The sequence below is a fragment of the Cnephaeus nilssonii genome (genome assembly GCF_951640355.1).
Source record: "Cnephaeus nilssonii genome assembly, chromosome: 14".
Lineage (NCBI taxonomy): Eukaryota > Metazoa > Chordata > Mammalia > Chiroptera > Vespertilionidae > Cnephaeus > Cnephaeus nilssonii.
Window position 1 is genome coordinate 28,733,412 of NC_137085.1, and position 14,671 is coordinate 28,748,082.

Consider the following 14,671-nt stretch of genomic DNA (forward strand, 5'->3'; position numbering starts at 1 on the left):
AGCCATTAAGACTTCACCGACCTGGCGCCTACACCTCTGAGGGGACGCTAGTGCTGAACCCGACGTGCGGTGAAGTTAGGACAGCGATGCTATGAGACAGAACTTTCTGGAGCTGTGAAGTTCTGTAGCGATCACCTGGTTCATAAGGAAACTGAAGCCGAAACCGGTGTGGCTCAGTGGATAGAGCGTTGGCCTGCGGACTGAAGGGTCCCGGGTTCCATTCCGGTCAAGGGCATGTACCTTGGTTGCAGGCACATCCCCAGTAGGGGGCGTGCAGGAGGCAGCTGATCGATGTTTCTAACTAACTCTCTCCCTCTCTGTAAAAAATCAATAAAATATATTTAAAAAAAAAAAAAAAGGAAACTGAAGCCCCTGTGTGGCAAGGGAGTCAGTGGTCAGGAGACCCAGGGCTCCCGGCTCCTCCCTAATGGTACTAGCCACGACTCTTACATGGACACGCCTTTCCCAGCTAGGGACTTGTTTTAGACGTCCCTTCCGTGTTTTAAACCAGGGACATGTTTACAGCATGGTTAGTTCATCTTGTGTACACCATAGGAACGATACAGAGTGGTTCCGGTTTATCCTGCTCATGTTGAGGAGGGAAGCTTATGCAGGTGCCTACACTCCGCCACCACCGCCACCCCAGAGGGGGGAAATCGAACACCAACCACACAGAAGCCAAAGATGTCTCCAGAAGTAGTCAGCAAGGGACAAGAAACTGGCTTTTAAAAATACGCATGCATTTTTTTGTTTTTATCTAAAGGTAACAAAGCTATTAGAGTTACTATACACCAAGAAGCTAAATTACAGATAATAGTCCTGTGCCTCTGTGAGAGGTGAGAGGGAGGGGAAGAGAGGCAGAGGGTGGTGCTGTGCTCTGGGAAGTGATTTGGCTCGATAATGGAAGAATCAGGAAAAGTACAAGCATATACTAGCAGGTGAAGAAAGTGTGGTGTAGTCAACTCATGGAGGGTTTGAGTGCCCAGGTGAGGATTATTCCTTAATTGCAGAGGCTTCCAGGAGCCTTTGAAGGACTTGAAACAGGCAATGACTTGATGAACCTTGTTCTGGAAGAATCTCCTGGCAGTGAAAGCGGGTTCTGAACGGAGGAAGGACAGTTAGGAAAGACACAGCTGCAGTCATTCAGGAGGGAGATGGGGGAGGGGAACAAGGATAATATTCAGGGCACAGAGCATTGGGCTCAGGTGGAAGGAAAATAATGGAGGGAATGTACACAGTACTTGGTAAGTGATAGCATTTAGGAGGCAGAGAGAGAGAGAGAGAGAGAGAGGAGTTACAGATAACATTTATAGCTTGGAAACCCCTGGACAGAAATGGCCACAGCAGTAAAAACCAGATGAGTAGAATGGGGCAGGAGATGAGAGAAAGGAAGAATTCCATGTGGACATATTGAACCCAGGGACCTGTGGGATAGTCAGAAGACACTCAACAGGCTATTGGAAATCTAAGTCTGAAGTTCAGGAGAGAGGAGGTTTAATTCCACCAACGGTGGGCAAAGTTGTGTAGGGCCGACTGTTCTGCTGAAAACAACTAGAAGAGCTGGGGGAAAAGGTTTTTAAAATCTCTTTGAAGGCATCAGAGAATGAACAAAGCAGTGAGGAATTGTGGGCCCAAGTTCTAGGAGAGGGAGGGAAGCCAAGACCAGTGAGCCTACTATTTGGAGCCACTTTTCCTCTCAAGGTGATTAGTATTTCTAAAAGCAGAATCTGAGCCCTAGCCGGTTTGGCTCAGTGGATGGAGCGCTGGCCTGGGGACTGAAGGGTCCTGGGTTCGATTCCGGCCCAGGGCACACGCCTGGGTCACAGGCTTGATCCCCAGTGTGGGGTGTGCAGGAGGCAGCCAATCAATGATTCTCTCTCATCATTGATGTTTCTATCTCTCTCTCCCTCTTCCTTCCTCTCTGAAATCAATCAATCAATAAAATAAAAAGCAGAATCTGAGAAGCTGAATAGAGAATTCAATAAACCAGGCTGGGGAGAAGAAAATAGTTGAGGACCTACCAAGGCGGGACCCTGATAAAATACCAGGCTTTTTGTTGGAACCCTGAAGGCTACTGCACTAGGAATAAAGGTGAAAATAGACTAAAGCCCAATTTTAACTAATATAGATCCTTGATTGAAGTGATTCCGGCTTTCTAGAGCCCTTAGCCTAGCACTGCCTGCCAAAAGCAAAGGTAAATTCTCTCTGATGGAAAAAAAAAAATGTCATGCAAAAAATAACCAAGCATGTAAAGACAAAACATACTCAGAAACATTCTCAGGGACAGACACAGAGTAGAAATCCCAGGGAATTCAGATAATGGAGTTAACAGACCTAGACTTTAAAATAGCTATGATTAATGAGTTCAATTAAAAGCAAATGAGGATTTCAGCAGCTTGAAAATTTGAGAACTAAAATATATAGCTCATATTGAGAATTCAGTGGATGAATTTTAATAATGGATTAAACATAGCCGAAAAGAGAATTAGTGAACCAGGAGGTAGAGCAGAAAAATATCCAAGTTGGAACACAGACTCAAAAGGCTGAAAAACACACAGAAAAGAGCATTAAAAAAAACATATGGGATATGAAGAATATGATTTATAAACATGTAATTTTAGCTAGGAGAGGAGAAAGAGAATGAAGCAATGTTAGGAGAGAAAATAGCTAAGAACTTCCCAAAATTGATGAAATAAATCAAGCTTAATATTTTAGAATCACCATAAATTCCAAGCAATATAAAATATACCCTCCCTAAATGAATATTTAAAAAATGTGTCTCTTGTGCACTTTTAAATTGGCATCTAAATTTTTCATAATAATTAATTGCCAGGGATGCAATTTCTAGTATATTGTAAATATTGATCCTTTTAAATAAACTTGTTTCATTGCTGTTTTCAATGTATCCAATGGCTTCAAAAACATAGTGATTTGATACTATCCATTTAAGAAATACACGACAGCTTTTCATTAACCTTAAGAAATTTGAGATTCTTACTTTTGCTCCATGAATATATACTACCATTCCAATACTTGCCCCCTAAGTTCTATCATATTATAATTTTTGTACCTGAAAGACTTATTGATCGCCATAATACAGTAGCATCAACAAAAATCACTGATATAAAATCCATAGGGAGAATGTGTATATTTCTAGGGCTGAAATTCATGAATTTCAAAAGCAATTCTGTTGGGGTGTATATATAACCTTTTGTAATAACCAAGTGTTGTCAATTATAATTTACAGAATGCTATAATTAAAATTTTTCTTTCAATATGTGAAAAAAGACAATTTATACTTCTTTGTAACAAAAATATGTAATATAAATATAATTGACTTTTAAAAATATCCCATGATCATATGATTCTGAATATTAAAAATTTGTCTTGGATTGACATCATTGTAATTATTAACAGTATAAGCAACAAAAATACACCTGAACACTTTGTAATTATTAAATATAAAAGGTAAAATTTTATTAGAAATTCCTGTCTTAATGAGATAGGCTTGTATTATATATTGCTGTGTAATAAATTATCTTGAACTTAGCATCTTAAAATAACAGACATTTATTATTTCAGTTTCTGAAAGTCAGGAATCTGGAAGGGCTTAACTGGATGTTCCTCACTGTTTTTTTAAAAATATATATATTTTATTAATTTTTTACAGAGAGGAAGGGAGAGAGATAGAGAGTTAGAAACATCGATGAGAGAGAAACATAGGTGAGAGAGAAACATCAATCAGCTGCTTCCTGCATAACCCCTACTGGGGATGTGCTTACAACCAAGGTACATGCCCTTGACTGGAATCGAACCTGGGACCCTTCAGTCCGCAGGCCGACAACCAGCTAGGGCCTCACTGTGGTTTTGATGTCCATTTCACTGATGACTAATGATATGGAGCATCTTTTAAAAATATATATATTTTATTGATTTTTCACAGAGAGGAAGGGAGAGAGAGAGTTAGAAACATCGATGAGAGAGAAACATCAATCAGCTGCCTCCTGCACACCTCCTACTGGGTATGTGCCTGCAACCAAGGTATATGCCCTTGACTGGAATCGAACCTGGGACCTTTCAGTCCAAAGGCCGACGCTCTATCCACTGAGCCAAACCAGTTAGGGCTGGAGCATCTTTTTATATGATTTTTGGTCATGTGGTTCTTGTCTCAGATCCTTTGCCCATCTTTTAATTGTGGGGGGTTTTATTTTGCCTTTTATTGTTGAGTTGTAAGAGTTCTTTATATATTCTAATACAAGTACCTTGTCAGAAATGTGGTTTTCAAATATTTCCTCAATTTGTGTCATTTCACTTTAATGGTGTCCTTTGAAGAACAAAAGTTTTAAATTTGAATGATGGTTACTTATGTTTTTGGAATAATATCTAAGGAACTATTGCCTATTTGGAGTCATAAAGACTTACACTTGTGTGAGACTGATAAAAGTTTTCTAAAAATTCAAAATCAGAAATAAAAAAGGTCATGGACAATAGGGGGGTTGGGGGCATACGTGGGGAGGGGTTTGGGGTGGGAATAGGGGGATGAGGACAATTATGTGATACCATAACCAATAAAGAAATTTAAAAAAAAAGAAATAAAAATGGGATCACTGAAATTTTTAAAGACATTATAAAGATCATAAGAGAATATATGTTAGTGACTTTGAACATTTTAATGAAACAGAGAAATTCCTAGAAAAATACAACTTAAAAATAACAGGAGACATAGAAGTGAATATTCCTAAGAGTAGTAAAAACAATTTAATAAACTAAAATCTTCCTACAGCCCTTGCTGGTGTGGCTCAGTTGGTTGACGTGCTGTCTGGTACACCAAAAGGTGTTTTGATTCCTGGTCAGGGCACATACCCACATTGTGGGTTCGATTCCTGGTCGAGATGTGTGCTGGAGGCAACCAATCAATGTTTCTCTGTCACATCAATGTCTTTCTCTCCTTCTCCCTCCCCCTCTCTCTCCCTTCCCCTCTCTGAAATCAATTAAAAACAAAAACAAAACACCTCCCCGCCCCCCTCCCCCCCCACACACAAACTCCATTTGGTTTCATTAGTGAAAATTCCAGTCTTTACAGATTCTTCCAGATAATTTTTAAAAGGAGGATATACTCCTCAACTCATTTTATGGGAAGCATCGTCTTGTCATAAAACTTAACAAAAACAACAAGAGAAAGGAAAATTATTGGCAAGCTTATTCATGAGTAAGGTTGTAAACCCCCGAGTGGGAGTGGAACTGATCAGCACTTTCCTCCCGGTCTTTCCCAGTGAAGCCTCGCCAGAATGCAGGAAGCAGAAGCTATCTGAGAACTTTGAGAAGTACACCGTGGCAGGTGAATTGGGGAAGAGCCCCAAAATATGAAGTGCTGAACTGGTAATGAGTTCACCATATTTTTCTCCTCCTGCCCCTTGGCCTCAGACACGGGCAAGGTTATGAAAGTACATGGCAGAGTGGCTAAGGAAAGCTCTAGCTTTCTGGCTAGAGAATTAAGAAGAGGAACCCCAGGGAACTGAATAAATAGTATAAGGGCGATCATAGAATAAATCACATAATATTATTTATAAACTCATTTAGAACTTTACACCTTTAGGTTGATCTGGTCTTCATCAGCATATAAAAGACTTGAAGAACTGAATGTACTGTCATCCAGGTCCCAGACTAGCCACTGGGGGGCGCACACATGGGACAGGGCAGAACCCCATTGCAAAGTCTTGGAAAACTGAAATGAAATTCTAACCACAGCTCACAAAAAATCAGTTGGAACCACAGTAATGGCCTGAACCTAATTAGGTCAGTTGCATACTAATACAAAAATATCAACATTCTTCACAGGATTTAAACAAGACCCCAAGTCTTATGTCATAATGTTCAAAATGTTTAAGATGCAATCTAGAATTACTTGGCATATGAATAACCAGGAAAATTTCCATTCACAAATAAAGAGACAACACATGTCAATACCAAGATGACTTATATATTGGAATTACCTGACAAAGACTTTATAACGCAGCCATTATAAAAAAATGCTCTAACAAATAATTGCAAACACTCTTGGAACAAATGGAAAACTAGAAAGTTTCAGCAAATAGGAAATATTTTCTAGGGAAATGTTAGAACTAGAAAATAAATAAATAAATACATAAATAACTGGATAGACCCCCAGGAAAATGGAGATGTCAGCTAAGCCTGTAGAGCTGGGGACTGGGACAGCTGGGAGGAAGAGGAGGTGTGTGTGGGGAGGAGTGGGAGGAGGAGGAGAAGGAGGAGGAGAAAAGAAAAGGAATAAGTGGGAAAACAAATAATAAAATAGAAGACTTAAATCCAAATATATTGATAATTGCATTAAATGTAACTGTTTTAAACATACCAATAAAAAAAAACAGAGGTAGTTAGAATGAATAACAAAACATAAAACAATTATATTCTGCCTACAAGAAACTCACTTCAAATGTAATGCTACTAGTGTAGATAGGGTAAAAGTAAAAGAATAGAAACATTAATACCAGACAAAGTAGACTCAAAACAAGGAAAATTATAAGGGATAAAGACATATATTACATAATAATTAAACAATCAATTCACCAAGAAAACATTACAATCCTGAATATATATGTAAGTAGCAACAATGACCTCAAAACACATGAAGAAAAAACTGACAGAACTTAAAAGAGAAACACACAAATCCACATTTATAGTTGGGGACTTTACCTCTCCTATGACAAAAATCTATAGAACTAGCCCTGGCCGGGTAGCTCAATGAGTTGGAGGAAAAGGAGGAAGGAAGGACTACATTGGTAAATATATCAAATTATAATTCCACTGTGCTAAAGATCTATTTTAGCAAGCACCCCAGTGATTCTGCTGCAGGTGGGCATGGTCAGTACTGCCTTGTATGGCAAGGAAAAGAAATAATACTGAGAAAAGGCAAAAAAAAAAAAAAGCACAGTGTCATCATTAGGCAATCTGGTGGCATGGTGGGAACAGAAGCCATCCTGAGTGGGTTAGAGACCAATCTGGAGCCAGAGAGCATAGACAACATTTAGGAAGCTCAACTGAGGAAAGAGATGGGCAAATAGCAAAAGGTAGACCTCAGAGCTGAAGTGGGTTTGTTGTCAGCATCAGAGAAACCTGAGAATATGTATGGGACGGAGAGAAGAAATCAGGAAGGGGGTGGAGAGAGGGAATTGAGGAGCCTGAGAAGTTGTTAGGGGACAGAATGAGGAGACAGGAGGGGTCAACATCGAACTGGGGAAGGGCACCTCTTCCTCTGAGGACAGAAAAGAAGCCCAAGCTCTGGAGAGATTTATGGTGCACCTGGGATTGTTCACGGAGATCAGGTCATCAGAGCTCTCTCTGGAGTTCTGGTGGCAGGATGAGAGCTAAGCGGCTGAGAAAGGAGAGAGGGAAGCCGTGGGGCTCCAGGACACCAGAGGGTGGGAGAATCAGCTGTGGGGAATGGCATCCAGAGTCAGTAAGAGGCGACTCCGGGGTCAGCTAAGCCTAGTGGGCTGGGGACTGGGGCAGCTGGGCTTAGTTGCATGGATCTATAAGACCCCATTCCTCTAGCTGGGGGGATGCAGTGAGGTGAGCAGAGGTGGGGGCTTCCCAGGATTGGAGAACTGAGAAGTGTGGGACAAGTTCCAGGGGAGAGGAGGTCAGCAGTGAAGTCCAAGGTTCTGGCCTGGAAAGAGGACTCACTGAATGTGTGTGTGTGTGTGTGTGTGTGTGTGTGTGTGTGTGTGTGTGTGTGAATTGAGTGGCTAAGTAAATCCATGAATGAATGAGGTGAATGGATGAATGAGGATTGTATATGGTATTCAAGGTCTTGGTCAGATTCTTCTAAATTGTTGAGGATTATATGTAAGTACATAAGTGAATGAAAGGGAAACAGAGGTAGTTAGAATTGAAGGAAGCTCACCAAGGCTTTGAGGTAGGAAGTTTCAAAAAGCATTTTATGGAACCTAACTTAATATAAGGGCCCAAGAACATGGACCCTTGTCTCACTCCTTTATAGAAGCAGGAAACAGACTGACAAATCTCAGAAGGAAGGTGGCAATGGCGGGGGGCTGAGGGGGAAATTAACCAAAGAACTTATATGAATATATGCATAACTTATGGACATAGACAATAGTGGTGGTGAAGGCCTGGTGGAGGCAGGAGTGTGGTGGAGGGGGTCAATGGGGGGAAAAAGGGGACTGTAATACTTTCAAAAATAAAGATGATTTTTTAAAATCCTGCTGTAGCACTTTTTAATATATGCCAGGGACTGTCCTAAGCATTTTGGATGTTGTAACTCATTTAAACTGCACATCATCCTGTGAAGCTGGCACCCCTATTATCTGCCTTGTACAGGTAAGGAAACTAAGGCATAAAGATGTTAAGTGACTTGCCCAGGATTACCCAGTAAGTGATGGAACTGGTATTTGAACTAGCCCATCTGTCCCCAGCGACCATAACCAACTGCTATACCATCCTGTCTCTCACAGCCTGTCATTTCGCCTCTTCCCCAAGCTTTTCTCCAACAGATATGTTTCTTTCTTCTCCCTTTACTGACTTCTCTTCCGAGTCCCTCAGACCTCATATTTCTGGAGAAAGTTTTCAATGAACCTTGCTTACTGTAAGTAATTATAAGTAACCCCCCACTTTCCCCCCAAATGATACCCAGACATACCATAACTTCCTAGTAAAAAACCCTGCCTCCCCCTCCCTCATCTTCTACACTTCATCTGCCCCCCCCCCCCCCCCGCCCCAAACCCATTTCCTGTGCCCCATCCCTGAGCCAGGCCCATATCACCTTCTTCTTCCCTAGCCCAGGAGGCTATTCTCCCTGAGCTGGGATTGGACCTCCCTGCCTTCCTGGGCAGACTCTAGGGAAGTGAGTGTTGGAGGAGTCTAAGACCTTCCAACTAAACAAATGCTTTACCTGTCAGTCTAACACAGCGGTCGCCAACCGTTCGGACCTCACGGACCACCAGTGGCCCGCGGACCACAGATTGGCGACCACTGGTCTAGCAGATGCCTGCAAGTTGACTAGAACAGGGGGCTTTCCAGATATCATCTTGGCCAGTTCCCAGGAGCTGTCTCAATCTCACCCCCTAGCCTCAGGTTGGAAACCCCCAGTGACAAAGTGACCCTGAATTTCTACCCCCTGGGAGCCAGTGCCCAGGACATGCCTCCATGCTACCCGCCAGGGACTCCTTCTCAGCCTCAGCTTGCATCCCTCCAGTGACAGAGTGGTCCTGAATTTCTACCCACTGGGAGCAGCCCTAACCCAGAATCTCCACCTTCAGGATGCACACAGACTGGAACACAAAGAAGGAACCAACAGGCCATCTTCCTTTCTTTCCCTCTCTCATTAAATTGCGAATAATAATGCATTTACTTATTCTCCCACTTAGAAAGTGGTTTAAATCCTTTGAAGAATCTTGCAAGGTAGCTTGGCTAGACAGCAGGCAGGACAGTCCAGTGCCTCCGGTGGGGGGGCCACGATCTTCCACTCGCCTGTCTTTTGGTCCAGCAAGTAGGCATTTGGATTGATGGTGTAGTCCTTCGTCTGCACGTCGCTGGCTGTGGTGATGCCCCCACATACAAAGACTTTGCTGTCTCCAATGGAGCATATAGCATGGGACACATCCAAGGGACAGCAGTTCGGCAAGAGAGGCACTGTGGTGGTCGTCTTGTTGGCCTTTATCTTCTGCAGGTTGATTTCCACACTCTGCCGGTGGCTGTGCACACAGAGGTTGTTGTCTTGATCAAAGGAGAGCAGGGGCCGGTGGTTGAACTCGATGGGGAAGGTGATACACTGGACGACGTCCCCAGTGTTGGTGTCAAAGCAGTCCACCACCCCGACCCGAGAAATGTAGCCCTTCACCAAGCACCGCCCAGTGACAATGTACAGGTTCCGGTCGCCCTTGGTGATCACGGCTGTACCATCCATCGGAATGCTCATCTTTCCTGCCAGGTACCAGGCCTCCTTGCGCTCATCATAGCGATAGATGTTCGAGACATACCGCCTTGGGGCGATGCTTCCACCCACTGAGTACACTGTCCCCCCGCAAGTCACCATGGTGTGGAAAACAAGCCCGATTGGGAGGTCAGGCAACTTGGTCCAGGAGTTGTCATCCATGTCATACCGCCACGCTGTCTTCAGCCCTGAAATCTGCTCAGTGGTGCCACCAGAGATGTAGATGTAGCGACCAGCAGAGGTGGCGCTAAGTGCTGCTGCCCGGTAGGGCATCTCTGAGAGCTTCAACCACAGGTTCTCCTGTATGATATAGGCAAATACTCCATCATTGAACTTGCCCTGGGCCTTTTGGCCACCTAGGATGACCACTGAGTCAAGCAGGGCCCCTTTCCGCTGGTAGCTCAGCAGGCTGCATGGTTTCTCCTGCTTGCGGTCCACAAGGACACTCTCAATCATGGTTGCGTGAGCTGAGCTGTTCTCCATTCCCATCAATTTGTTGCAGGCAAATGTCAGTGTCTTGTTGGAGACGGCGTTAAGATTGATGTACATGAAGAACTTCTTGAAATACTTCTCCCGCTCATCCTTTCGAAAGTACACCCAATTGATGAGTGCGCTGAGAGCCTGGTCCTCGTTGAGCACGTGCAAGTTTTCATCCCGAAGTAGGCGGCCAAAGATGATAGGCGGACAGCGCATGAAGTGCATGGAGCCCTCAGGACTAACCCAGTAGTGGAAATTGTCACGAATGCCGGAGTAGGCCAAGTCTGATACCTCTTTGAGCTCAAACAACTCGGCCAAGAAGAGGTAGTGCAAGCAGTTGGCTCGACGGATGGACTTAATCAGAAAGTCACTGCAGTGGATTCGAAGGCGTGGAGTGTTGAAATACTGGGCCCCACGAAGGAGTTCCTCCACATTCTGCTCTGAGATCACCACCTTGCCACTGTAGAAGTAGTCCAGGAGCTGCTCCACGGTGGTTGGACTCAGGTAGTTGGGGTCAATGGTGATAAAGAGCTCATTGGTGGTCTTCATGTCGTTGCTGGAGATGAGGCTCTTCACCAGTGGAGACACAGCAGCCAGCACGTTTTGATGTGCAAAGAAGACGTGGTGATCCACAGTCAGGGCCATGTCCCAGTACTCTTTGCGTTTCCTCTGTTTGTTCAGGTTCTGCAGCACAAAGCTGTTGTAGTTTTTCTCAGTGAATTCCAATTTCATGGTGCTTTCTTGCTGTCTGAGGCAGAAGAGCAGCAGCAGGTACTGGAGAACAGACTTTCTCAGGCCTTTGGGATTCAAATTGATGGTTGTTTGTAGAGCAGCTGATCAGGGAGGAGTGGGTGTGGGAGAGAGGATGATGTCATAGAGTGCACGAGGTCATCACAATGCAGGTCCCCCCTGAGGCCTTTCTCAGAGGCACACCGCCTTTCTCCCCTCTTAAGGCTACAACCTGCCACGAGTAAATACCCTACTAGGACCTGGTGCCGAGGGCCCAGTGCTCAGAAGGAAACCAGGGTTGCAACTCCTACCTGGGACCTTCAAACCTCAATTTAAGGCTGCTTCTGGAATGTCAGAGCCACTTTGGATGGGGGTGGTGTAGGGAGGGATAAGGGAAGTTGGGGAAGGAAAAGGATTATTAGATTGTCTAGAACAGTGGTTCTCAACCTTTCTAATGCCGAGACCCTTTAATACAGTTCCTCATGTTGTGGTGACCCCCAACCATAAAATTATTTTCATTGCTATTTCATAACTGTAATTTTGCTACTATTATGAATCGTAATGTAAATATCTGTGTTTTCCGATGGTCTTAGGCGACCCTGCTAGCGACCCACAGGTTGAGAACCGCTAGCAGGGTCGCATTAGAACCACTGGCCTAGAAGAATCCTCCCATTGTACAGAGGGAAACAGGCCCAGAGAAGAGAGGGGACTTGCCCAAGATTAATGGCGAGTTGGAAGCAGAGCAGGACCCAGACCCCATCCTCTGTAACTTAGGACTCTTTCCACTCTTCCAGGCAGCTCCTGACTATGCAGCTGTCCCCGTCTCTGGTTCTTAGGCCTCGAAGTGTCTTTCGTGGGCAAGGCTCCTGGGCATCAGAGAGGAAAAGCTCTGACGTCTGTGGCCTGGGATGCCATTCCTTAAAACAGAGGAAGAGATGGAGGCCGCTCACTGGCTGCAGGAGTTGGCCAGGTACTGGGGGATGGGAGGGGCTCTGAAGCCCTGATTATCTCAGCTCCACAGCAAACTGGGACATTCACCCCACATTTCCAAGCCTCCAGTTGTAAAATGTTGGGGTCTGTAATGGGTCAGCTCTTCCCAAGTTGCCCGTTCATGTGAAATGGGAATCAGAGTACTGAGTTAAAACGAGAAACTCATTTAAAGGAGAATACTAAGCACGGTGTTTGGCGGGTGGCAAACGTTCAATAAACGCTAGCCGTTGTTATTTTATTCCAGTTAGTCCAGCCAAGCGCGGCACTCCTGGCTCCTTCCCGCAGGAAGACCGTCAGGAAGTCTGCAAAGTGCGGATCCTTGAGGGCAGGCTCCCTGAGCCGCCTGTGGCCACACGGTGGGGCTGGAGGGTCATCTCCCGCCGGTGTGGGCTCCGCTGCACCCCTCTCCGGGGTGCGAAGAGCCGTGGGGGTTCCCCTCTTCCGCTGGGCTGCCAGGCGCCTGGCCCGCGTCCCCCAGGACAGAGGCGCAGGGCAGGTCCGTCTGCTCCGACGCTGGAATGGAGATGCCTGGGCCTCCTCGGCTCACCGCACACAGACCTGCGCCCACGTTACAGACGGGGCACCAGCCGCGGACCGTGTGCGGGACCGCGAGGCCAGAGAGGGGCCGTCTCGGGTCGAGGCGTCCACCCTCCATACGCTGCCGCCCGGCGCGCGTGCTGAGCGGGGAACCCCCACGGGCTGGTCCGGGTGCGGACATTGACCCCTCTGGGAGGTAAGGGCAGGCTGCGGGAACTCGGGGAGCCCCACTCCAGCCCGCAGGCGGGGCGCCGAGCTGGCTGAGGCTGCGAGATGGCGCCGAGAGGACCTGGGCTCGCGCCCCGCCTCGGACCTCCTCCCACCTGGGCCCCCCGAGCCCCACTCCTGACCCTCGGCGCGTCCCCAGCGGCCCCGCTAGGAAAACGGTGTGGCCGGGAGCCTCGGGGGTGAGAGCAGGCCAGCTCTCCCTCTGCCGGGCGCCGTCCAGGTCTCATCATTCACGGCCTCTCCCTCATCCCCTCATTCCAGACCTGGCCTTGTCTTCATTTTGGCACTGGGTCATTTGAAAATGACTTGAAAGTACCTACCTTTTCACGCCGAATTCGTTCGCCTCGACCCCTGGCGGGGACACAGGCACGCAGTCTCCTGAGACACCCCTCTGCACAAGGCTGGGCACCTCTGTTTTCCGAGGGGAAGACGGCTGAGACCGCAGCCCCTCGGCCACAGGTTCCCCGCGTGGCCGTAGGGAGCTCCTCCTGGCTCCGTTCTCTCCCTGTGAGACGAATGGAGCTCTAATTGTTCCTCCAGCCCGGATCTCGCAAGACTTGGGCGGAGGATGAGGCCTCTTGGTGTTAATGACAAACACCTTCTCACGCCCATGGGCCCCCAGGCCTGCCCTGACCTCCTGGGGCATTTGTACCCAAGAGTAGGGTTTGGGAGGGTCAGGTCCTACTGCCTCACCTGCTGCTTTGCCCCCCCCCCCCCCCCTACTCTGCAGCCTTGGGGGCATTTGGGTGGAGGTGGCTGTTTCCCTTTGCTTTTGCTTCAGGCCCCCTGAACACCAGGGCAGGTAGGTCTCTCATCAAATGCTTCCATCCACTTAAGAAAGCTGGACCTAGGAACGTGCCATGGAGACCTCAGTCCATGTTCCAGACGTCGTACAGCTGGACAACCTGGGTCCCAGAGAGGACAAGGACCTTGATCACCTCAGACTGCACAGCGCTCGGCTTGGAGCCAGGGTTCCCGACTCCTTCGGCTGCCCTCTGTCTACAAAGGAGAGCTGGAATCTGGCTTCTCTCCCACTTTTATTGACCTCCACTTTTATTGACCTTGTGGGAGTTGTCATCTTTAAGAAATCCAATAAAAGGCGTGAGGTTAGTGCCCATCTGCCCAGTCAGCTTTTTTTGTCTGGCTTTTCTTCACTCTGGAACGCTCCTCTGGTCAGCTGTTTCCTGACTCCAGCCATCTGAGGACGGGGGCCTGCAGGGGCTGGCCGCGTGCCAGCGTCCACGCCTGGTTATAGATGTGTATGTGCTGGGCGGAGGGTGTTTCTTAGGAAGTTCAATAACTTCCTAAGAAATAACTTCCTAGGAAGTTCAGTAACTTCTCAGGAAGTCCCTGTTGCTCATGGTGGCTGCCTACAGGTGACCTGGAAAGGACCTCAGCCCAAGGCCTTCCCTCCATCTTCAGCTTCCTGCCCAGCTCAGCATTTTCTGTTCATGAAGGCTCCCTAGAGGAGGGGACCCTAATATTTTAACTTTCTGGGACCATCAGTTGATATATCCATTTGTTGGGAAGCCCTGAAGAAAATGAGGTCAGAGAGAAGGAATGAGGATTGTGAAAAGTTTCTCTGAACAAGTGACATTAAGACTGAGGCCTAAGGGACAAGAGAATGTTGGTCATCAGAACCAAATGATCGACTCAGCCCCGCATGGGATATCTCCCAGGAACATTGGGGCCTGTCACACATTCCAGGAAGGAGCAGCCGCACAGCTGCAGCCACAGCTG

At 46.6% G+C, this 14,671-nt stretch overlaps 1 protein-coding gene across 1 annotated transcript; it reads right to left on the minus strand.

Moving 5' to 3' along the window:
* Positions 1 to 9,412: 9,412 nt before the first annotated feature.
* On the minus strand, positions 9,413 to 11,179 carry CCIN (calicin; the record flags this gene model as incomplete). Its single annotated transcript, XM_079790748.1, has 1 exon — positions 9,413 to 11,179. One exon carries the CDS (start codon positions 11,177 to 11,179, stop codon positions 9,413 to 9,415), a length of 1,767 nt encoding a protein of 588 aa, XP_079646874.1.
* Between the last annotated feature and the right edge of the window lie 3,492 nt (positions 11,180 to 14,671).